At 45.6% G+C, this 24,839-nt stretch overlaps 1 protein-coding gene across 1 annotated transcript in view; it reads right to left on the bottom strand.

Moving 5' to 3' along the window:
* Positions 1 to 24,237, bottom strand: part of LOC136758330 (leucine-rich repeat transmembrane neuronal protein 4) — an 88,724-nt gene extending 64,487 nt beyond the window's left edge. Inside the window, exons 1-2 of the mRNA XM_066712579.1 lie at positions 24,180 to 24,237; positions 20,319 to 21,859 (exon numbers count right to left, since the gene is read on the bottom strand). Coding sequence (XP_066568676.1) covers positions 20,319 to 21,859; positions 24,180 to 24,237 — 1,599 coding nt within the window. The remainder of the gene's footprint in view (positions 1 to 20,318; positions 21,860 to 24,179) is intronic.
* Between the last annotated feature and the right edge of the window lie 602 nt (positions 24,238 to 24,839).

Below are 24,839 nucleotides of genomic sequence, written 5' to 3'. Positions count from 1 at the left end.
ACACACACACGTACGCACACACACTCAAGGGTGCATGTACCAAAAAAAACCATACATTTCACATGACCAGAAAATGATTTGCATGAACAAACAGTTTCCGGGATCTGATGACTTAGGTGTCTGCTCCTCTTCGTGAACAACAGCTGTTTCTATCGCAAGCCTTCATGGCACAGCCCCCATATTCCACATATAAGATTCCCGCCCTGCGGTGAGAGACAGGCGGCTAATTTAACAGCAGCGAGCCGAAGAGGTAAAGAAGTGTCACCTCTGTATATTTAATGGGGAATACAGATGGTTAAGGAAGCCCTTCCCCCTTGAAATGAGCAGATTGAGCAGCACCACGCTTTGCCAAGCTTTTACACAGTGTGGGCACCCCACAGTGAACTGGCACGGCCCCTTCACAGCCAGGACCAGTGAGTCCAGTGGAAGTGATGTGCATGTGTTTTCAATCTGTGTAAAAACATAATAGCGCTAACTGAGGTAGTCATTGGGCAACATTGGTTGTTTGTGGCCAATTCTGCCTGGATAACGTAAACTGCACTTGAAGTTGTGTGTTCATGTTACTGCGTGTGCGATTACACAGCTGATGGAATGCTCCGTTTGGACGCACCACAACACTCCGCACTTGCATCCCTCTTTACTAAAAGGTATAAGGAGAAATCTGAGACATTCAAATGCAGTGGGGGATGGGGGGTCTGTGCTGTGGAGGACTGTGGTGGAACAGGAGTGCGATGAGTCTGACTTGCTGAAATCGCGAAAAACATCCCAGAACAGGGGCACTGCCTCCATTTAAGACCAGAGACGTTTTTTTACCCTTTGAAGTATTGAAGGCACAACCTTGTTTTTCTGTTTTCGTGCAAAGTAAGTGAAGTGGGGCTAGGTGGGGAGATAAAAGGCAGAATCAGGGAGAGAGACAGAGAAACACAGAGAGAGAGAGAGAGAGAGCAAGATGAAATTCATAATTCATACAAATCTAAAAATGTCGAACCTGTACTTTGGCCCTACTCACATTTTGAGAGCGGAGTCGAGCCTGGCCTTGTTTCAGAGTGTTAAAGACCTTCCCTGGGACTTGCAGGGCTCTCGCTGTTATTAGTCACTGAAAGACAGGACCTGAATCTTCTCAGTCTGACAGGATGGGCGCCAGGGTAGCAGGCTTAGGGGTTTGAGAGAATACAGGGGGCAATCTGTGTGCTGTCAGGGTTGACAACTGTGAAAGCACCCTGCCATACCCAGCCATAAGCTGACAGCCAGCCGAACCAGAAGGGGAGGATGGAGGGTAGAGTGTGAGAGTAGAGTGTGTGTGGAGAGGTGTGGTCAACCCTGGATGTTCAGAAGTGAAAACGTTTCTGCTTTCATACGAAGACTCTGAACAAACAGGCAAAGCCCCCATCTGAGTCCATCCGTTGCCAAGGAATTTCTGAACGCAATACTGTCTCGCACTACCTCTTCCAGGGCTGTTTCCACAGATATGTTCTGCGCGACTAAATAAAGAACTGAATTCATTAATAAAACACATTGCCTGACAGGTGATCAGGTAAGTCTTAGTTTACCAGCCTAGCAACAGACTGCCATACTGTCTGTTGTGTGTCTTCCGCCAACAGATGTTCGAATTAGAGCAAGCTGAACTCTCAAAGCTGTTACACAACGCATCGTATTTATGCGCCGAGAAACATCAGCAAGACTCCAGTGCTGTTAGTGGGAGGGGGGAGTGCAAACCTCAGGAAACCGACAAGAGAAACACATGTAAAGTGTGGATCCACATGCAAATTTAAAAAGGAGAGGGGGTGTGGGGGGGCAAATACACACACTGTGATTTGAAGCTTTCTCATTTGGTTCCATGTTTTCTTAAGCAAGGAAAGCAACGACGACGACAACTAAAAAAATGTTGATATGCGTGGTATTCGGACTTAAAAAAATGAAATGCATTTTAGACAGTAGCCGATACCTTTGAAAAAAAAAATGCCTGGGGCTGAGGCCAAGACAGGCAGCGCACAGGGAGTTACAGACAAGGACACGATGCTGCTGACAACCTCAATGCTTACCGCAGAGATTTTTTTGCATGCGTTCCTAAAAGTTTGCTGCTGTCCTCGGCTTTGTTTACAGCATTATTCCATCTCAGTCGAAGTCACACGGGGTACTCGAATCTCTCCGCCATGCACGGTACTATTAATATGAAGTGAAGATTAATATCAAAAAAAGAGTAATGGCACTGAACGGGATGCGTGGTGAGTACGTCACCGCAGCGGCACAGAACAGACGCAATGCTAAGTGCTGCATTTTTGGTTCTTTAAGTCTCTCAAGGAATGATTGCAGATAAAAGAGTCCTAGTTTAAAAGCGTCCCGGAGACATTATTATGATGTTCTTTTTTGTTGTTGTTTGATTTTGCTTTTGTTTTGATCCCCGGCAAAGTGTATCAATAGGCCGCATTGATTCAGAAAGAGCTGGCCTATTTTCTGGGAATCTGAGTGGGGGGAAGTAAGCGTATTGTTTAGTCGGTGGTTCAACCCAAGTGGGGTGTTTACAGCACGGAGACAATGCAGACGGCCGGCTCTCGTTTGCGGTCCTCTCCAAAGATGGCCACTCAGAGAGCTCTCGCCGCCGCCAAGCGAGAACTGCCACAATCGAGCCAAAAAGCCCTTGTTCTTTGCAGGGAAAAGGGTAACCGAGGGGAACTCATTAGTTTATGGCTCCTTTCGATGGCAAAGAATGGAAGTGCGATCCCTCGTAAAATCCAATTGTGAGCATCTGAGCATCATTGTTCTTCATGAGAAGAGGTTGTTGGAAACTAACTCAGCTACGGCAAATTGGACGAGGATCAACATTGATTGGCCAATTGCTCCCCACCAAACCCACACACCTTCTTGGCTTAACACCTATTTTCAGTTCAAACTTCCCGAGTACAGTAAAGGGAAACTGCAAGATTAATATGCTCTTTCAAAGGGTTTTTTGAGTTATAGTTATTTTGCAGCGCCATGATTATTGTGCTAAACTGCTTAACCCCCATGTGACTACAGCCTATTTCAGGTCTTACCATTAGCTCCACTTCGGCAGTGTGACTCACCAGTCTGACAAATGGCACAAAAAGAAATACAAATAAATAATGAAATAAACACCACCGCACCTACAGCGACAATGAGAGAACAGATTGGGCTACCTATGTGTGCTTTTGTTGTGTCGTTCCAACTTTGCGGTCTGTTGTGAAGTGAATCCTCAATTAAGTATGTAAATTCACCAAGGACATCTGATTACTCATACCACTGAAACCTTGTAATAAGAGGCTTGAAATCAAGTTGTGGTAGAAGAGGAAAAACTAGTAAGGAGAAGCAAATTGATTCATGCAATAGAGGTCTTGAGGAAGTGCAGTCCAATTTGGTATGCAGGCCAATTTAGGGGCAGCTGAAAAACTCTGGCAGAGATGTCAAGGGGTGCTCCGAGTTTGTGCACGGGTGAGTGAAAAGGGGCTAAGTTTGGACGTGCAAATCGACAGCTTCTCTCCTCGGCTCCAGCGCGCCCTGCTCTGGGGCTGCTCCTGGCACGCCGAGGAAAAATCCTATTACAGTTTAACAACCTAGACTTCCCCCAAGAGAAGAGAGGAGAGAGGAAAGCAGATGTGTCTGCAGGAAGGAGAAATAAATGCACTGTTCTTCCCAAACAGGACATTATTAGTTATTGTAACCAGAACAAACACCATTGAGCCTGCTGTTGCATAGTCCCAGTTCAGTGCTGTGAGAGTTCCTACACATGCTTTACTACCAAAAGCAATGAAACAAGGACTTCCTCAGTGAGAAATCGATTGCTGTGAGAAGGGTTGGGTTTTTGTGAAGGGGACAAGGCCCACACAGTGTGATATAGTGGAGGAAAGTGTGCTACTGTGTGTTACAGTTGAATGCCAAGGGATTCTATACTTCAATGGACATGATATCACAAAAAAGGGAGTGTGGGCACTGTGACTTCTGGGAGAAAAGAGTTGAAAGCAGATCACAGCATTGCTCTAGGTCTGCTAGCTCACTCCCTAAGAACAACTCTGGGATGGCCTATAATGGTGAAACAGGAAGTGACAGCAAGTGACTTTATCTTTAAACAAAAATCCATTCCTATTATTATTATTATTTTTTATAATTTCAAAGCTTCTTTCGACATCGATGAGGCCGAGGGCAGCTGCTGGTGATGACACCACCAACGAGTTCATCAGTGCCCACTTTCGCCTGCAGTGACATAAACCCAGTCAACGGGGCTGTGAAGGAGTCTTTCTGTGTCTGTCTGTCAGGGACACGACTCTCCAGAGTGTGTCGACGGAGTCGGGCACTGCCTGCCACATCACCACCCCTGCCAGCACACACTGCCGAGAGAGACTGACATCGAGACAGGGACAGATGACCTTGAAACGCAAATAGATACCGAGTGTAAAAGCAGGCTTGACAAGGTAATTGTTTCACGCTATCTGCTGCTTGCTTCCAGTTGTCTCTTTGGCATTTTTGTTTGGCAGGTGTGTGTGTGTGTGTGTGTGTGTGTGTGTGTGTGTGTGTGTGTGGTGATGTCATTCTGAAGTGTGAAAAGTGCACAAATACATTATTTCATTTGCCTAATAATAACTAAACAGAAAGGGATTCCCTGCATACTGTGATTTATGTATTTATTAATTCATTTATTCATGTATTTATTTCTATCTATGAAACCCATGGGCTGCCTCCTTGTGGTCACTACAGGCCCCACAGCATCTGGATAAGAGTAATAACCCTAGGAATGGCTAAAATCAGATATTATTTTTTATTTATAGATTTTTTTTTGTCAGTCTGGTCTAACCAAGTTTCACTCCCGCAGTTGAAGGAAGTCCTCACTGCTGCTTCTCTGTGGACCTGAGATGGTTCTGCTCTCCAGTGGTGGACAAGGCATGTTCCCTTTGGCCCTGAAAGCATGACCCCCAAGAGCCTTCTGGGTCAAAGGCACTATATTGAACAGCAAAAGCGCTGTTATTGTTGCATTATATTGTTATTGGTGATAGTGAGACACAAGCCAAGATGAGGAAAAGTTGTGCGACTTGATACCACTCAGAAACAATGCACAGGAGCCACTGTTCGGCCATAGCTGGGGATGTGTTTACCCCAGCGAGGTGACTGTTAATGGACAATGGCATCCAATTGCTTATGCTGGGAACAGCATTTTATCACAGTCCAACATATTGCCAAAGCGGGGGCCCAAGGTCTGTGGGAGAGAGGTGAGCGGAGAGGACAGCAGCACACCGCGAACAGTGCCTAATTAGAACGGCCAGATTAATTAGTCTTTCTGTCTGCCTTTCTCTCACACTCCCTTGGAGCACAGTGGTATTCTCCCAAGAAACAAAACAATAAAAAGACACACACACACACACACACACACGCACACACACACAGAAACACACTGTCCTTTGTTTACTAGATTTTCAAGACCTTGCATTTGGATTGTTATTTTATATTCTGTGATTGTTTGCTTCTTGGTTCATTTATTTGCTGTTTTGTGTGTTGTTGATTAGCTATCTCTTTACAGATAGATATTTTAGGTAGGCTCAATGAGTTAGGCTTTTAGCCCCGTATTTCAGACACCATATACAGTTAGGTTCAAAATATTTGTAGAGTGACACAATTGTCTTCATTTTGGCTCTGTACACCACTACAATGGATTTAAATGTAAAGGATGTGCTTTAAGTGTAGACTTTCATCTTTAATTTCAGGGTAGTTACATCCAAATTGGGTGAACGGTGTAGGAATTACACCAATTTTTATATGTGGTCTCCCCAGTTTTAGGGGCTCAAAAGTATTTAGACAAACTAACATAATCATGAATTAAATTGTGAGTTCATATACTCTGTGGCAAATCCTTTGCTGTCAACGACTGCCTGAATTCTGGAACCCATAGACATCATCAGATGCTGGGTTTCTTCCCTGGTGATGCTCTGCCAGGCCTGCACTGTGGCTGTCTTTAGATCCTGCTTGTTCTTGGGGCGTTTTGCCTTCAGTTGTGCCTTCAAAACAAACCAATCAGAGATGGAACCAACTGTGGTGGATGACAGAAGAATTATTTCCCTGGTGAAGGAAACCCCTTCACAACAGATTGCCAGATCAAGAACACCCTCCAGGAGGTAGTCTTCAACAGAAGACTTCACCAGAGTAAATACAGAGGTTTTACCACAAGATGTAAACCATTGGTAAGCCCCCAAAACAGGAAGACCAGATTAGAGTTTGCCAAAAAACATCTAAAGAACCCTGTACAGTTCTGGAACAACATCCTATGGACAGATGAGACAATGATCAACTTGTACCAGAATGATGGGAAGAGAAGAGTATGGAGAAGGGAAGGAACTGCTCATGATCCGAAGAAGACCACCTCATCTGTGAAGCATGTTATGGCATGGGCATGTATGGCTGCCCAGGGAACTGGTTCCCTTGTATTTATTGATGATGTGACTGCTGACAAAAGCAGCAGGATGAATTCTGAAGTGTTTAGGGCTATATTATTATCTGCTCACATTCAGCCAAATGCTTCAAAACTCATTGGCCGGTGCTTCACAGTGCAGATGGACAATGACCCGAAGCATACTGTAAAAGCAACCCAATACTTTTTTAAGGTGAAGATGTGTAAGGTTCTGCAATGGCCAAGTCAATCACCTGACCTGAATACAACTGAGCAGCATTTCACTTGCTCAAGGCAAAACTGAAGGCAAAACGCCCCAAGAACAAGCAGGAACTAAAGACAGCTGCAGTGCAGGCCTGGCAGAGCATCACCAGGGACGAAACCCAGCATCTGGTGATGTCTATGGGTTCCAGACTTCAGGCAGTCATTGACTGCAAAGGATTTGCAACCAAGTATTGAAACTCACAATTTAATTCATGATTATGTTACCTTTGAGCCCCTATAATTGGGGGAGACCACATATATAAATGGGTGTAATTCCTACACCATTCACCCAATTTGGATGTAACTACCCTCAAATTAAAGATGAAAGTCTACACTTACAGGACACCTACAATCCATTGTGGTGGCGTACAGAGCCAAAATGATGACAAATGTGTCACTGTCCAAATATTTATGGACCTAATTGTATATAATGGTACAAACAGGTACAGGTTTAAAAACATCCTGTCTTAACCTACTTCCTGTAAATTAATTGTATGTAAGTAAACTTACAAAGTTGAAAAAAATACTTATACAATTATTTTATTCTATTGATTAACAGTCCTACTCGCTCCTCTGACACTCGCCAGCGCACAGAGGGTGTGTGTGTCTATGTACACAGGCACCTCAGCAGGTCGGGACTAGTTTAGATCGAAAACAGGATTTGAAAACATGTTGTTAATTTCGAGCGATGCTGTAAACCCCAGTGCTGGCATGGGACTGTGGTTTATTGATCTCTGCATCTGCCAGAATTTCTGTTCTTCTTTTCCTCCAGAGTGCCAGGCTGCTCCAGCGTTTAGATGTATTTATTTTTTTAAGGTATGTCATTGAAATGCCAACTCACTCCTGCCTGGGCAAAAACATATATAATCTTAAATCTGGTGCAGGCTACCATAAAATGAAGGCGATTAGCAATTTGTGAAGTCATCATACCGCAGGGTAAAACAGGACGTCTGCCCCTAGGGTTTGATTAGGTGAGTGAACCGACTGAGTATTATAATTGATATTGACTATTATAATGTGAATAATACACTTGTACTAAGACAGACTATCCAATAGACAGACAGACAGATGAGTAGATAGGTATAGTAGTAAAATGGGAACTTTTTAATTTTATTCCTGTTGCAAACCAGAGTATATTTTTCCATACAGTAACTGAGCACATTTATAGGAAATCAAATCCTGCTGAAAAACCTTCAGGTTTTGTGTAGCAGGAATTCACGCCAAGGGCATCACCACACACACACACATACACATACACACACACACAAACACACAATAATCAATGAAAAGACGAAAGCAACTGAAGTGTTATGCCTCAGTATCGGAGGGCCTTATCAATAATGAAAAAGCACGATTGAATCTCATTTAGAGATAGATCATTTCTCATTTCTGGTCCCCCCAGCCCTCCACTCTGTTTTCCTACCTATTAGGGAAATGCAAAGGAAGACGTGTTACCTATAGTATAATTGGCCTTTATCCCTCCGCCCCCAAAGACAACCGCTCCAATTAGCATCCCATTAAAGTGCAGGAGTTCAGCGTGCATTAATAACAGGTTAAATGTAAGATGGCGCTCCTCTATGCACTTCAACAGGAGGCCCTAAATCAAAATCAGTGCTTGCCAGTGCCGGGCCGCCACCACTAGATGCTCGTCTCAACAGCTTGTTGTGTGAGAGTGTATGTGTTTTTGTGTGTGTGTTTAGAAGAGGAGGGCTTTTTCTTCTTGTTGTTTTTCCTTTCCTTCAAGTCGTGGAAAACACTCCAAACTTTTCGCAGCAAAGCAAACAGCGGAGCCCCTCGAAGCCTTGTGAAGATCCTCGGGAGCCGGGAGCTGACGACTGGGCATGAATATTTATCAGCCGCTACAGCGCAACACCTACGGGGGAAGGAGGACGCGGCTCTCCTTCTTGATTGACAGGGGGGCTCGCAGCCATAACTCACTCTGAAGAGTTGCTGGCGTGCCCTTGCTCTTGCTCCCCACAAAGCTTTATGATAATCCTCATAAATTATGATGCACCTCGACGAAATTAACATCATTACCGCAAACCAAGCCGAACTGCGCCCATTGCATTTGAACATCCGAAACATCCCTCTCGCTGAACACAAATGTCAATCTATCTATCTGTCTGTCTGTGGGTCTATCTACCTCTTTCTATCTATCAATCTGTATTTGATAGGAACGTGAGGTACATGAAATGGTGACCAGCATGAAATAATGAAATCCATTCATGAGGCGTTCAGTATAAAGAACACATCATTCAACAGTACTAATGCATGCTTTTCATGATTTTCCAACAAAGTCATGTCCTCTAGAACAGTGGTTCTCAAATCTGGTCCTGCAGGACCCCCTACCTGTGGTTTTTGTTCCAACCGAGCTCTCAATTACTTAATTGAGCTTTAATTGATGTCATAATTTGCTTACATTTGACTTTCTTAATTGTGTGATGATAAAATGTTGGTTCCTTAATAAGATAAGTTATTTGTACAATTTTGTACTTAACTTAAACCCCCTACTGTTTAAAATAATGAAAAGGCTCTGATTTATGAAATTATTAGTTAAATTAAGGGTTCAATTAAATAATTGAGAGCTCAGATGGAACAGAAACCAGCAGGGGAGGGGGTCCCCCAGGACCAAAATTGAGAACCACTGCTCTGGAAGCTCAACAGAGCAGGAAAACATTGAAGAGTTTTCCTCCTGGAGTGAAACAACCAATGTGATCTTGAGCAGTCTTAACAGCAATTTCTTACCGTACCACAATGGCAAACAATTCAAGGGAGTGAAAGAAAAGAGTGAGCAACAATGATTGGAGTTACGGTGAAGAGCCTGGAACTTGAACTTGGATTGGCTTTGAATTATGGGTTCAGACAGGTTGCTGTGTTGTATTGTGTTCGTGTTTATCGTCAGGTTTATATTTAGAGAGGGACCTGTTTTATGTGTTAAGTGGGCTTGGACAAGAGTTAGGTTTGGATCTGGTTTCTGTATGTCTGTGTTTTTTAGCACCAAGCACTGTGAATAATACATACTCACTTCATTCACCATATCCCCACCACTTATTGAGCCCCGACAATGCGGGCAAACCCCCGACAGTGTCACAATAATATATATAAATATATGTATATATTAATTCTCAACAAGGAAATAGATGGGATCTTCAGCACTGACCCTGCCACAGTTTCTTCTTTTTTTTGTCCCAGCTCCCAGCTTTTTGTGCTCCTCAAACCTAATTGGTAAATTATCTTGTTTCCCAGGTCTGTTAATTGATTAATTAATGCCCCTGCAGAACTGTGGATCTCCAGGAAAGAGGTCTGCAAGCCATTCCTATTTGCAGGGACTCTGATAATCAACCCAAGGAGGTAACTTCCAGTTCATCAGGATATGTTGAGCAGAAATGAAGGTCACACGTATTTAGGACTGAAAACACGATGGTCTGGAAGAAACGACCCTGACACATCTTCAGAAGCTGGTTACGCGATAGCCTCTAGGAAAGAACCGGTTGAAACTGGATTAAGTGACTAGCTGCCAAACAAGAAAATAAGATGGGCTGAACTACACCTTCCTCACACTCTTCTAGACAGAACGGAGAACAGAAGTCACACAATCCCGGGAGTGACAATCCGCACACACTCAGGGATCACACTCAACGCTCACGTGCTGAGTGGTGACGTTCCTTCTCGTGCGTCAGTCAGCACACACGAGGGATAGTACAGGAGTGCGTTGGCCACCTCAGCCCCGGGAAACAAGTGTGTTTTTCAGCCGCTTATCTTGTCTATGCACAGAGAGGCGCGGGAGCTGATGAGCAGATGACAGCAGAGCTTGGTTGCAATTGACTGAACGAGGTGCTTTCCTGAAATTGTGCCGTCCGGTGAGAGCAGCAGCTGAAGTAGTCAGTGGGCAGAGCGAAGAGTTCTGGGTGGTAGATTTTTAGTTTTTTTTTTTATCTATCAAGGGAACAGAAGGTTGGGGGAGTGAATTCTCTGTTGACTCAAAGGGTGAAAACTTCTCATTTGTTCATCCCACGCTCGCACAGGCCAGCGTGCTCAGCCCAGGTGTTCGCGGCCCGGGGGGCAGGGGTTTCTAGTACTATTTATTATTTTTTTCTTCCTGAAGCCATTGGGTCAACGAGGCACACGCAATGCTTTGGAAGGATCAGACCTGATTGAGTCATGCTGTGACACAGGGATGAATTAATCCTGGTATACAGGAGCTGCCAGCCACTAAGTAAGACGAGATGGTCGCCAACATAGACACTGGTTGTCCCAGACTGAAGCTATTCCACAGCGGAGCCCTATGCATGGTCCCATGTCTCACAACAGGACAGAGCCCTAGTCTGGTCTTGACAGGTGAACTCTTAAATTCATTACCTGCTGGAGCAATGACAACATGCTAATAGTGACTATTCAGCCAATCAGTAATTAGGAACTCAGATGGGGGGGTGGAGAGCGAATTAATCACAGGTTTAAGTTCTGATTCATTACACATAAACATTAGATTCACCTCCAATCCATCACACGTGAATCCACACGTGAACTGGTCCCATTCTCAATGACGGATTTTCACTGAATTAATCTCCTTTGGGTTTAGGCTGTAAACAATTTATAAACAGGTTTTGTGTGTGTGTGTGTGTGTGTGTGTGTGTGGAAACGATTATTCTTTAGTATCATTAAAGCTTCTGCAGTTAATAACCTTAGAACGTTACAGATGAGACGCCAGGCAAAGAGTGTGTGTTTTTTAATGCGTGTGCGAGTGTGTGTGTTTGTTAATGCGTGTGCGAGTGTGTGTGTTTGTGAGAGTGTGAAACTATGTGAATTTTTCCAGGTCCCATTGACACTGCTTTTTAATCCAGCAGGCAGACCGATCCTTCAGAAGGGTGTCCGGGCCTGTGACCAGCGCCATCGGCTTCGCTCTCCACCTCGTGTCACAGTGAATTGCTTTTACAGTTGAGAGTCACAGCCAAAAAAAAAAGAAATGACTCTCTAGTGCTTTACAAGTCAAATCAGACAGCCAGTACAACATATTTCTTTTTAGTCTCGCTTGTGTGCCGAGAAGAAGAGTCGGAGATGAACGCACGGCAGCGCTCAGACTTCTGAGCCTCTGCATCTCAGCGGCCACGGCGCGACGCTCATTAGCTAAGAAAGGGGAAAAAACTGTTTGCATGTCAGAGACGAAGGCTACAGGAGGATGTCCACATCAGATCATATAACACACATCACAAAGGAGCCCCCTGCATCAATGAGAGATCATCATTAAATGCATGTATTCATTTGAATTATTCAAATTCCTTCAAAGTCTGCAGGGTTGGAGAGTCAAGCCAGAGCCAAAACTAATGTCATTAAAAAGCTGTCGATTTCTTCCTCACCCGTTTACAGCAGAATATCTCCCATGAGCCTCTGCAGGCCCACTCTAACTGTCACTGGATGTTTACACACGGAAGTTAAACCCCAGAAGAACACATATATATATGGACAAGCATGCGTGACATGTTGGGACAGAGCTGGTACTCTCTATCAATTGAAAGCTCTCAATTAAATCTATCTTGTGGCAAAAGGACAAATCTGAAGTAATAAACTGCATTGAATAAAGAGGGAAAACAATACAGCCACAAACTGCAAATGCACAGTTAATCATAGCTCTGTGGCTGCTCTCCTATAAAATGTCACTTCTCTCAATCCCCCATATTATATATTTATAGGTATTTCAAATGCACCTTCCCAGAAAGCCAAACTGCTATTTGTTTAAGGAAATGGTCACCTCAGGGCGTAGGAAATTAACATAGAAACAAAAAAAAGGAGATTTTTGCCTTGGCTTCGCTTTTGTCTCCTCTACACCCGCCGGTGTGGGACAAGACGACATTGCCAGCTATCGAAATTAAAAAAAAAATACAATAACTGTCATGTGCTACTGTAATCCAAAATGAAACCATTGAACAGTTCATATAAGACAAAACAGCCTAACCTTGTGTGAAGAAAATAAAAAAGTAATTCATCGAAGTGAGAGCATGAGAAATGTTAATCAGGCAGGCAGCCAAATTCTCGAGCAGTCACACTGCACTGAAACAGAGCGAGAGCGCTAGGTAATGACAGCCAGGTAATTAACTCCCGAAATTAGCTAGCAAAAGGAAAAAAATGACTAATGTCTTTGAAACAGCACCCCTGAGACCAGCCCAACCATACGGAGAATTCACGGGAGCAATGCGCCTCGGTGACACATTGCCTTCCCAGCCTCCACAGTGATCCCGCTGGGAGCTGGAGCCATTTGCCAGGGCTAGGCTGGAGAAGGAAATTGGAAAACAGTGCGGGATGAGAACGGATTGCTGTCCACCTGTGCGTTTCACCTTTTCTGTCAGACGCAGACCCTTTGTTTCTTTGGATATTTGTTCATTGATTAACGGATTGGTTGATTGATGTATGCATTTATTTATTTTGACTCCATGTGGTGTCTCTGGGTAAATAGGCTGGTCTTCACAGTATCGTGCTCTGTCTTGGCGATGGACAATGACTGACAGAATATCAGCTTCACTAAGAACTCAGCAACAGAAAAAGCATCCGCCAAAATGTATGAATCTCCGCAGCACGGCGTGACGGTGAGCCACAAGAGCAGAACAGGATACAGACTCAAAAAAGTACCAAAAAATATGTATATTCAAAGAAGTCCATGAAATAGCAACCATGAGTAATAATAAGTGGCTGCTCATGACTGACTCAGGTAGGATGATGTAAAGAAGCATGGAAAGCGCCATGACTTCAAGTCTTTTTCATACGCAATCCATGTACACTAAATATGGAAAGCGCGAGTTACTTCACACACAGTATAATCATCTTGGAATTGCAGATGGTTGAGAAGAATAACCAATGACGTCGCAAAAACAAGCAAACAATCAAATAAATACATAAAAGGCTGGCAGCTTTAGAAATGAAATGACACGGGTTTATTACAATGAACAAGGTAGCAGGATCAGGGAAAGCACGAGAGGGCAGATGTGTTTGTGGCTGGGAACAAAGAGCAGGCAGGGGCCCTGTTTAGCAGTAATTAACAGCAATAAAGCTCATGATATATACATGAAGGGACTACGGAGGTCACGGCTTTATGTAACCCACCAGTGCAGCGTCAGTGTACCTCAGCATACAACATGACTCTCGTTCTCTTTTGTCCCCCTCCCCTGAGTATTCATTCAGCGGTAATTAATTAAAAGGCATTTTTCAAATGCAGGTCAGCAAAACTCACAGGGCACTGACATTTAGCTGGAATGCCATTCCTGTAGTTTGCAGAGGTTTTCGAAAGATTTATCCTGCTATTAAAACATGATGAGGTACCTCTGCCTTGTGCTCCCATTTCCCCAGTCTCCCTGTCTCTGAGGGACCCCCCTCTTCCTTTCTCAGTCTCCCAGGAACTCCCTCCTTTCCCAGGTTCCTCATCTCCCAGATATCCCCCACCTCCACAATATTTCTCTCCATTCGGTGCCGAAGTATAAAGGAGAAAAAGAAAAAAGACAACATGCTGCGGCTGCCTGTTGCTCTGCCTGTGATCTCCCCAATAAAGGCCTCAGTTTGCGGGGATTAATCCCAGGATCTCTTTGAAGTGGGCTTGCGCTGTGAAAGGCCCACTACAAAGGCAGGCTGTGGGGTCCCTGGACCACCTGGGAGGACCACCGACCCCGGCAAACACTCCCCGTGCCGACAAATCATGCCAAGGGGCCAAGGTCTGAAGGGTTCACGGCCACAAATGTGTTTCTCACCCCCAGCACACTGTCTATTTCCTCTCTTCTAGACCACGGCAGAACCTGCAGAGATTAGCACCATAGTGAGCTTGAAGTTATATGCTTCTTATCCACATTTAATTCCGTCTCAGACTCCTGTTCCTGAGAGACACCCTTGGCTGCCATTGCACCGTAAAGATCCCCATCTGGTCTGCACTGTGCCAGCTCTGGTACAAACTGAACCGGCGAGAAGTGTGTAGGTATGATTATTACTAACAATAACAATAACTTTGACTCTTACAGAACGTAGAGGTAATTAAAAGCAAGGGGCACCAGGCTGTGCTGCAGCCGCACTGGAGATGCAATACATCTCCGAGGAAACCGCTTAGTTCTTCAGGTCCAAAAACCTCTGCTATCAACCCTGATCTCAACTGCAGTATTTCAGTGTTTTATTAAAAAGAGCAGGGAGGGGACCAGAGGGCGCTTCCAACAAAAGCCAGCTCTTGAGCACAAAAGCCAGAGATCAGCACCCTGCCAGCAGAGTTAAGAGACAGCAAAGGGTTCTTAAACTGGCCATTAGAAGGGAGATCGCCCCCAGGGGGAAATGAAAAGGGTGCTGTCTGTTTGATCAGCACTCACCAGCTGCTAAATCTGACTTGGAGACCCTGGAAGCTCAAGACACAGACAGAGGTCACGATCAGACCGGCACACTTCGGCACACTAGTTCTGAAGTTGGTTTAAAGAGGAAGTATAAGGTCCCTTGTTTCCAGGTGCTGAAATACGCTGTCTCGGAAATCTAAAGCCCTCATCAAGGAAGGGATTAGGAACCTGGACTCCGTGAGGAAGCATAAGATCAAGGAGATCAGGAAACCAGTGATCTGGATCTGAACGGATAAACCCGCAGTTCCTGGAAGAACCTGACAGCACTGGGACTTTCCACGGCACAGGAAGACCTCACCAAAGACCTTCGGGAATCAGGGGGCTACAAGCGGCCAAGATCAATTCCCTGCTACATTGAGGAACTCCTACAGTGAAATGCTTGGATACGTGCAGCCCTTTGTCTCTGACTAGAAGGTGTCCCTGAGACAGTCTGTGCTTAGAATAGCCCTGTGTTAAACAATGGGTGAAGCGTTTACATCTGATCTCAAGGCGGACACACAACCTTCAGCTCCGCATTTCCATTGACCTACATGTGCAGCATGAACAATCAACAGCTACTTTATTTCACAGTGTTGTTGTTGTCGTTTGCCACTGGACGGCCAGAAAAGCCAGGAGAGCAGTCGCTTAGCTCAGCTCAGCCAAGTATTGTTTTTTCACGTGTTTACTAGTTAAGAGATACATTTATTGTTTACATAGTAACTTATTTAGCTAAGATATATACATAAGAAGCACCTGTATTGTAGTAATGGCAGTGACTGTTTGTTAATTAATTAGCAACTTACTAGCGCACTTTGTCCACAGATCGACACACAGTTTCTGTAAATCAGAAGGGGTTACATTTGTAGGTTGTTATTATTTAGCATTGTTGCGAGCTATTGATCAGTGTAACTGTGTGTGTATGGCACGGTCTGTGTCTGTATCCAGATATAAAGCAACCATTAATTGTGTTATTAGCAGTCCTGCTTGGAAGGTATTGCCATCCTGACAGCCTTGTGTCATTCAACGCAACGCAGGTGTATATGTTAGCTACAGGAGGAGTATTTAATAGCCCCCTGTACCTCTGCACCAGCACCAGCCTTCAGTGCCCCCCTTCCAAAGGGCCCATCTCCAAAGGGCAGGGACACCAAAGAGTAGAAAATTTTGAGGAGACGTCGCACATCAACAGCAGGTAGCCATGACTATCTCTCCGATTCCTGTCCTGCTCTCTCCTTCCTCTTGGCATGCACCTACACACCATTGCCTCCGTAATCTCTCTAACCTCATCTCCCTGCCTCTCCCCTCCTCCTCCCTCCCCACTATTCCCCTCTTTGGAGGTCTATGGAACTGCCACTCAGCTTCCAAAAAGGCTGACTTCATCTCCGCCTTTGCCTCCCACCACTCTCTGGATTTCCTAACTTTCACTGAGACACCGATCTCACTGATCTCCCCATCAACCACCCCTGCCACCCTATCCCCTCTGTTTGTCCTGTCCCACTCCCCCCGTCTTACCAGGCACATGCAGTGGAACTCACCTCTCCCTCTCACCTCTTCCTTCTAGTTCTCTACCATCCTCCCGGTCCACTCCCCTCCTTCTCTCCTCCCTCCCCTCGCTGTCCTCACCTGCCATCCTCCTGGTAGACTTCAACATCCACCTCTCCAACCCCTCCCACTCTTTTACTCTTTTAACTTCTCTCTCTCCCTGTCTCCCCCCACCTCACTGGCAGGTCGCCAGCTAGACCTCATCTTCTCTAGAGGCTTCTCCCCTTTGACTCTCTCCATGACACTCCTACTCCACTCGTAATCTCTGCTCCATCACCCCCTCCACCCTTGCCTCCGCTGCTTACCGTCCATTGATTTTTTTTCCCATCTGTCTGTTAACTGTGCTACCTCCTCCCTTGATTCTCTCTGAACTCTCACGTCTCGTCCTGTCCATCCCTCCCCTCCTCAGCCTTGGATCTCTTCTGTTCTCTGCTCAACCCGATCCACTCTGTGAACCGCTGAACAGAAGTGGAGGACCAAACTCTCGAACTCTACCACTCTCTGCTGTCCACATTCTCCTCCTTACTCACCTCAGCCAAGAAGTCTTACTTGCAGTCACTCTTTGAATCCTCTGTCAACAACCCCTGCAAACTCTACTCCACCTTCTCCTCCCTCTTCGCCCCCCCTCCCCCTCCTCCTCCCTCATCTCTCACTGCAGATGATTTTGCCTCCTTCTTCTCCTCCAAGATCATAGACATCCACAAGCTCTTCAACAGTCCCCCCTCCTCTCCCATCACACCCAAACCTCCCACTGACCAAGCTTCCTTTTCTTCATTCTCACCTCTCTTGGACTCTGAACTTTCCTCTCTCCTCCTAGGTCACAAACCTACAACGTGTGCCCTGGACCCTCTCCCTACTCGCCTCCTCCAAAGCAACTATCCCTGATCTACTCCACTTCATCTCCTCCCTCCTCAACTCCTCACTCCTCTCTGGCTGTTTTCCCTCTGAATTTAAACAAGCTGCTGTCATCCCACTCCTCCAGAAACCTACCCTTGGCCCCACCTCTCCTCAGAACTACCGCCCTGTCTCCCTAACTCCCCTTCCTCAGTTGTGCTTGGGCGCCTCCCTCTCCTCAGTCCTCATCCTCCTTGACCTTTCTGCAGCATTTGACACTTTGTCGATCACTCCATCCTCCTCTCCTGCCTCGTTGACCTTGGAATCTCTGGAACTGCTCTCACCTGGTTCTCCTACCTCAATGACCTGACCTATCAAGTGACATGGTGAGGTTCCTCATCCACTCCCCAACCTCTCCTCACAGGCATTCCCCAAGGCTCCATCCTGGGCCCCCTCCTGTTCTCTCTCAACACTCACTGGGCCCCTTCATCGCATCCCATGGTCTCTCTAACCATTTTCATTCATGCGTTACCCAGATCTTCCTGTCTTTTCCCTTCTCTGATCCACTTATCCCCTCTCGCATATCTTCCCATTTGTCAGCTATCTCTGCCTGGATGCACTCGCACCACTTCAAGCTCAACCTCTCCAAATTGGATCTCCTATTTTTTCCCCACTCTTCCTCACCTTCTGCTGATCTTGCCATCTCAATCCCCTTGGAATCTACAACACTCTCTCCCTCTTCTTCTGCTAAGAACCCTCGATCCTGCGCTCTCCTACACTCAGCACATCACCACGCTGACACGCACCTGCAGATTCTTCCTGAGCAACATACGCCGAATCCGACCCTTCCTTACCAACTACTCGACTCAGCTGCTCGTCCAGTCACTGGTCCTCTCCCGCTTGGACTACTGCAACTCCCTCCTGGCTGGCCTGCCTGCAGCTACTACCCGCCGCTCCAGCTCATCCAGAACTCTGCGGCTCGTCTGGTATTCTCTCTGCCCCAATTCGCACATGCTACTCCACTGCTCTGCTCCCTCCATTGGCTCCTGATACCAGCACGCATTCAGTTCAAGACACTGACCCTCACCTACCACTGTCTCGACCACACTGCACCAAGTTACCTTCAGACACTCGTCTCCCCATACATCCCCTCCAGACCACTGCACTCCTCCAGTGCCAGAAGACTAACTCTGCCTCCTCTCCACTCCCCCTGGACCCTAAGTGGTGGAACGACCTTCCCACTGAAGTCAAGACATCAGAGTCTCTGACCTCCTTCCGGCGCTTACTCAAGACACATATTTTCAGACAGTACTAGTACTCATATTATTTATTTTGATTTCCCCTATGCTCCCTTTCCCTTGACCCTTGAGTGTGACCTAACATCTTGTCTGCACTTCATATATTGTTTACTGTATATCTCGTATACACTTATTATTGCACTTTGTATTGCACTTATATTTTGTAAGTTGCCCTTGACAAGGGTGTCTGCTAATAAATTAATAATAATAATAATAATAATAATAATAATAATAATAATACTTTTTTTTACTGTTGGCTCTTCTTCGCTGCTATCCGGTCCTGTTAAAATGTGGAGATCCAATAACAGCAGACATCTCAAGTCATTAAATATCAGTGTTCTGTTTGAGCTGGCATCAGACACGGGGAACACGAGGCCGAGCCACCACACAACCACGGCTGGTGCCTGTGGCAGCCACCCACACCTAGTCTCATCGTTTCTGTATCATGGTCATTCATTTACTTATGGCCGGGCTCCTGAAGGGAACTGTGGAAGCTTACACACAACGCAAAGCTCAGCGACGCGATCCCGAAGAACGATTTATTTTCGGGCTGCAATTAATTTCGGTGCCGAATGAACAATAGCAGAATCGACAGACCTCCTGGACAATGGCAACCTGAAAAATAACCCAGAAGTCTTGACTTTTTTTTTTTTTTTTTTTTTACCATTCTCTCCAGGTTTAAGAAATGCAATCAGACTATTTTTAAATGTATTACCAAACAGCTTGTTTTACGCTGAGGGCTCTGTCTATCCCTCTCCCTAACCTGGACTGACTCACATTCTCGCTCGGTGAAAGATTAATATGTTTTCAAATGGAAATATGCCCTACAGAAGCTTAAATCACAAAGTTAAGACTCTGATGGCTGACAACGCCAGCTAAAAATCACAATTTGAATACCCTCCCCAGTATCGGCTGTGATTCATCCATTTATAAAACTTGCAGGAATAATGAAGTCATCAACAAAATGAAATCTTGCTATGAGGGATACCTCACAATATGACAGAGAGCACATTAGCATGCACAATGTGAGACCATGTAACATTAATTTGTAGCTACTGAAATAAATAGCTTACTCCAAAAGAAAAAAAGAGGCCATCGATATTGCAGAACATATTTTCCTATGGCATCCAAAAAACAACTTGAATGCACTTCATAATGTGTCAGTTATTTTCACATCACAAATAAAGCTTGCGGCGAAGCTTGTGCTGCTTTTGCTGAGAAAAGGAAAGGAGAAATAAACAGGATAGGAAATATGACTTTCATTGCATAGTCATTTGAACTAATCTTGGGTAAGACATTTAGATTTCAATTAGGAAGAGATACTAAGTAAATAATAAAGTAAATACTGCAAATTATTACATTACATTATTATGTATTTATTGAAACACTAATTCCTCCTTTTGGATTTCAGCCTACAGTTTTATAAGATTCCCTAGGGGTGAAAATAACAAAGCTGACAATGTAGACAGCCGCTCAAGACTACAGTGCAATGGGAGTCTTATTTCCTAAACACCCCCTCCAACCACAGTCCCAATTGTCCCCTTCCCTGAGAACAATCAGAAACAGTGAAAGACACAATAAAGGGCCACCTTTCAAAAGCACTTTGAAGATTTACCTCTCGTTCCCCGCAGTGGAAATGGATTTTAGGAGGGTGGCGGATCATACCTCGCATTCTCTGGAGCCAGAGATGGTGTAGGTGCAGGGTCCCGTGCCATTGACCAGCACGTCCATGGTCTCAGAGTTTGTGGGCTTGTAGTCTACATAATACTCCTGCAGGGGGGAGCTGAGGGTGCGCTCCACTTCCCTGGCTTTTTTCCTGCGCTTGCGGCCCATGGAGTGCTGCTGCAGCTGTTTCATGCTGCTGGGGTAGCGCTTCCACGAGACGTAGATCACCAGCAGGATCATGGCCACCGAGAGGAAGAGTGCCACACTGCCCGCGATGATCTTGTGGAAGGAGACGTGCTCGAACTCTGTCTCGGGGGCCGAGGTGGATGCCCCGGAGGGCGAGGGGCTGGGCAGGACCCCCCGGGCTTCCTCCTCTCCCAGCCTGGGAACTGTGGGCCTGGGGAGCAACCTGGGCCGGGGTGGGGTCTGGGCCAGAGGAGGAGGCCTCTCGGTGGCAGGGGCGGGAGTTTCTTTACAGATGCTGTAAGCTTCCACGGCGTCCATCACCTTCTCCCCCTGTGCTTCCTTGGGCCCCGCGCAGATCATGGTGGTCTCCTTGTTCCCCTTGAAGTTCCTCAGCCAGGCCACCAGGGGGCAGATGCTGGGGCTGCAGTCCCACACGTTGCCCGCCAGGCTGATTGTGGTCAGCGAGATCCAGGCAGAGACCGCATCCTGGGAGACGTTGCTGAGCTTGTTGGAGTCCAGGTTGAGCGTCTGCAGGTTGGGCAGGCACTGGTAAATGCTGGCTTCCACTACTTGGATGTCATTGCCCGAGAGGTCCAGCTTCTGCAGGGAGGTCCAGGTCCAGGAGAGCCCCTGGCTGATGGAGCGAATACGGTTCCACTGCAGGTACAGCGCCCGCAGGTTAAAGAGGCGTGGGAAGTGGGAGAAGTTGATCTTGGAGAACTGGTTGTGCTCCAGGTGCAGCTCGGTCAGCTTCAGCAGCCCAGCAAAGGCATTACGAGTCAGGCTGCGCAGACGGTTGTAGCCCAGGTCGAGGAACTCCAGGTTGCGGCAGTCCTGGAAGACCCTGACGGGGACACTCTTGAGAGAGTTGGAGCGCAGGTGGAGGCTGAGCAGTTTGCGCAGGCCCTGGAACTGCCCGGGCTGCAGTGCCTGCAGCTTGTTGTAGGACAGGTCCAGGTTGCGCAGGTTGGGCACGGTGTGGAAGGTGGTGTTGTGGAGCTGCACAATTTTGTTGGAGCTAAGGATCAGCTCCTTCAGCCGCCGGACGCCCCGGAAGGCGTCGCTGTCCACGCTGTTGATGTAGTTGTGGTCCAGGTAGAGCCAGATGAGCTGGTTGAGGCCAGAGAACTGGCCCACGCGCAGGCTCAGCAGGCTGTTGTAGCGCAGGGACAGACCCTGGCAGCCCTGCGACACGTTGTGCGGCACGTCACGGAAAGCATTGGACTCGCAGTACACAATCTTCCCGTCGCAGCGGCAGCTCCGTGGGCATGGCCTCTCACCCAGGCACAGGGACACCAGCAGCCCCAGCTGCAGAAGCAGAGGCACCGCCAGCCTCCCGCCTCCCCTCAGGAACCCTGCGGAGACAGAGGCACAGCACAGTCAGACCCCAATCCTTCTCACAGGCTGGACGTTCGGTTAATGCATCCTTCAGCACCAAGAAAGGCACAGGTCAGCCTCGTTTGGTACCTACTAATGTTACACCTGACAAAAATGTTGCATATTAAAAATTCTGAATGCAAATGGTCGTTTTTAGATTAAAATGTATGTTTATGTACACAAGAACCTGTAGGCGTTTCAATTTAGATTCCACACTCTACTTTCAATCAGGAACGGAGCACTTTACAGACAACTGACTCACTGCAGGTTTTGTCTTGATTTTTTTCTTGTATTATTAAGATAAAAAAAAGAATCATTTTTGCATACACACCTCATCAGATTACAATTATAAAGATAAAACAAAAGGACACTTAAATGACATGTTTTATGTACAGTCAACCCTAGCACAAACCCAATTAGCTTTGTAAGCTTTCACATCCTGCATCTGCCAAATATTTACTCAGGAGGGCTGTTAATCGGCCACCCCCTCACCAGTCCTGCAGTTGTGTGTACCTCAATAAAACAGCTCACAACATAAACTGAGATGTCTGTTTCGGCTCTGTATACTTCCAACAGCTCTAACACAACAGGTATAGAACCTAAAGATGCCGAATGGAAAAACAAAAAAAAAACCTGGGCAAAGTAAATCTAAAAACAAAGAAGTGTCACAGCTTCTAATTTAAGATTTGATGCACTAACACACCGAGTGTGTCTTCAGCACCATGGACAGCACCAAAACACAGCCTTCATAGGAGTCCTTCAGCTGCTGGGATTTTCCAATTTATCTGTGATTATATTATTCATCTGTCATTGACCTTGCTGAGTTAGCGGCACTGTTGTGTAAAAAAAGAGTAATAATCATCCAATGATACACACATAACACAAATATGCCCCCCCGAAAGATTGCTGCGATAACTTTGGACTTCATTTAGTTTTCCAGCAAGTAAAAATAAAGAAATACACAATTGCAATAGGTGTTCCTAAACATGTTGTGAATTCAGCGTCTGCTTCTAATGCCTGTAGAACTACCTGCTCCAAATTAGAAACACATATTCAGAAAAAAGAACCGCTTCACGTTTTTCTCAAGGCGGTTTCAGTGGCGTGCAAATCAATTAAGGCCGAATGTGATCACGTTAAATGGAACAGAGCCCGTGTTTCTCTGACAGCTCGCCCTGTTTCCCACATGAAGTCTGCAAAGTTCCAGCGTGCAGCGTGAGAATTATAAACCAGTAGAAAGTACGAAAGTTTTAATAACATAAGGTCAGAAGAGACACTTCAAATAATTAACATGCTGCCTTAATATGCCAGTCTTACTCAGAACGACCAGCACTAGCACTGGAGATGTACAGCTCTATACTGAGAGAACAAAACCCAACTGAAGCCTCCTTATGTGGAGAAAATAATTGCATTAATATCCCACTTTCTTGTGAAGAGGTTTCCATTAATTATGCTGACACCTCATCGCCAGATTCCACGTGTGATATTTGTGTTGTGCAATTCATTACCCTCCATGTCTGATGGCTCTGCCACAGCTAAAGCATTGACCAGGGGTATCTAAAAAGCATTTAGGCAACACGATTTAAGTAAGTTTTTATTTGGTATATGCTGTGCATATGCTGCTTCCATCTGGGCTGCTGTGGAACTTAGTTTGTTTTGGGAGGAATTGCTTTTAATTCCAGCCAGTTCCAGATGGGAAGATCCGTGGGGCTTTGCAGACGATATGGTGGAAAAAAAAAATGTCCTTCGTCTCTCAGAGGCCTTTTTTTGAAATTTTGTTAGGCATTCCCACACTCTTTTGGAAATATTAATATGGTCAAATTGACAAGAAGCAAGCTGTTCGCTGGCAGTGGTTCAGGGGTTTCTTTCATGCCTCCACTACTGCACAGTACAGCTTATGTCAGCAAACACCATTTCCCCCTCCCTGCACTCCACAAAAACACTCTATTATTCTTAGATTTCAATTTAATTTGCATAACCAGTCCAGATGATTTTTTTTATTGCATCAGTAACATACTCAGGGACATTGTCATTTCTTTTAATTTAGTGTTTTGCTTCCCAACAGCAATACGGAACCACTGATAGCGTTATAAATACTGTGTTTGGCGTGTCTCTAATTTCCACTGCTCATTAAACAGTGTTTCTGTACCCACACACATATCATATTATATATTATACGTGTGTGTGTACAGACACAATGTTTAATCTGCAAAATCCAAATGTTTTCGAGTAGAGGAAGGACATTAAATTAAATGTCTCACTTTCTGAATGAGGTATTCAACTACTGCTCCCACCACTCACCACAGGTAGGACTGGTCACCCACTGGCCAATATAAAGGTCTGAGAGGAGGGTCACCATGCCTACTAGCATCCCAGCAAAGAACGGGGTGTGGTATCCTAACCCAATGCATCAAAAGACTTTCCATAAGCTGTGCATTATTATACCATGCCTCTACACCACACAACACCCCAAAGCACACATATATATTCAAAATACAAATTGTATGTCTATTTGGACATGCTGCCTAGATGTTTAAGGGCAAGAAAACTATGTCAGGGAGATTTTGTTTTCCCTTCCTTGAAGCCCAAAGCACTCTCCTGTGCTTCTTTTTTTAATGAGTTGCCGAACAAATGCAAACGAATCATAGCCGAGAGGGAAACTGACAGTGCACCCAAATTATCCCCAGCTGACTTCTTTTACTGCCTGTCTGAAATAAATTGGTAAATTAAATAAGGTAAAGATGATCGGGTTCTTATAATTTCTGCAGATTTTCATAAAGAAACAAAAACAATGCTATGGTAGAATTAGACTAAAGTGGGATCTCTTACTCAATTCTCTCTCTTATCTCAAAGCTTTTGTTTTTTGACAATCTGTTTAGTTTAGGGATACCAAAGCATCCCCCACTTTCCACAGAAAGGGATCCGAAAGGCACACGTTGTAGCACAGTATCGCGGTTCTAT

This window comes from Amia ocellicauda, chromosome 9 (assembly GCF_036373705.1).
Source record: "Amia ocellicauda isolate fAmiCal2 chromosome 9, fAmiCal2.hap1, whole genome shotgun sequence".
Lineage (NCBI taxonomy): Eukaryota > Metazoa > Chordata > Actinopteri > Amiiformes > Amiidae > Amia > Amia ocellicauda.
This window is presented reverse-complemented; position numbering and strand designations above follow the sequence as displayed.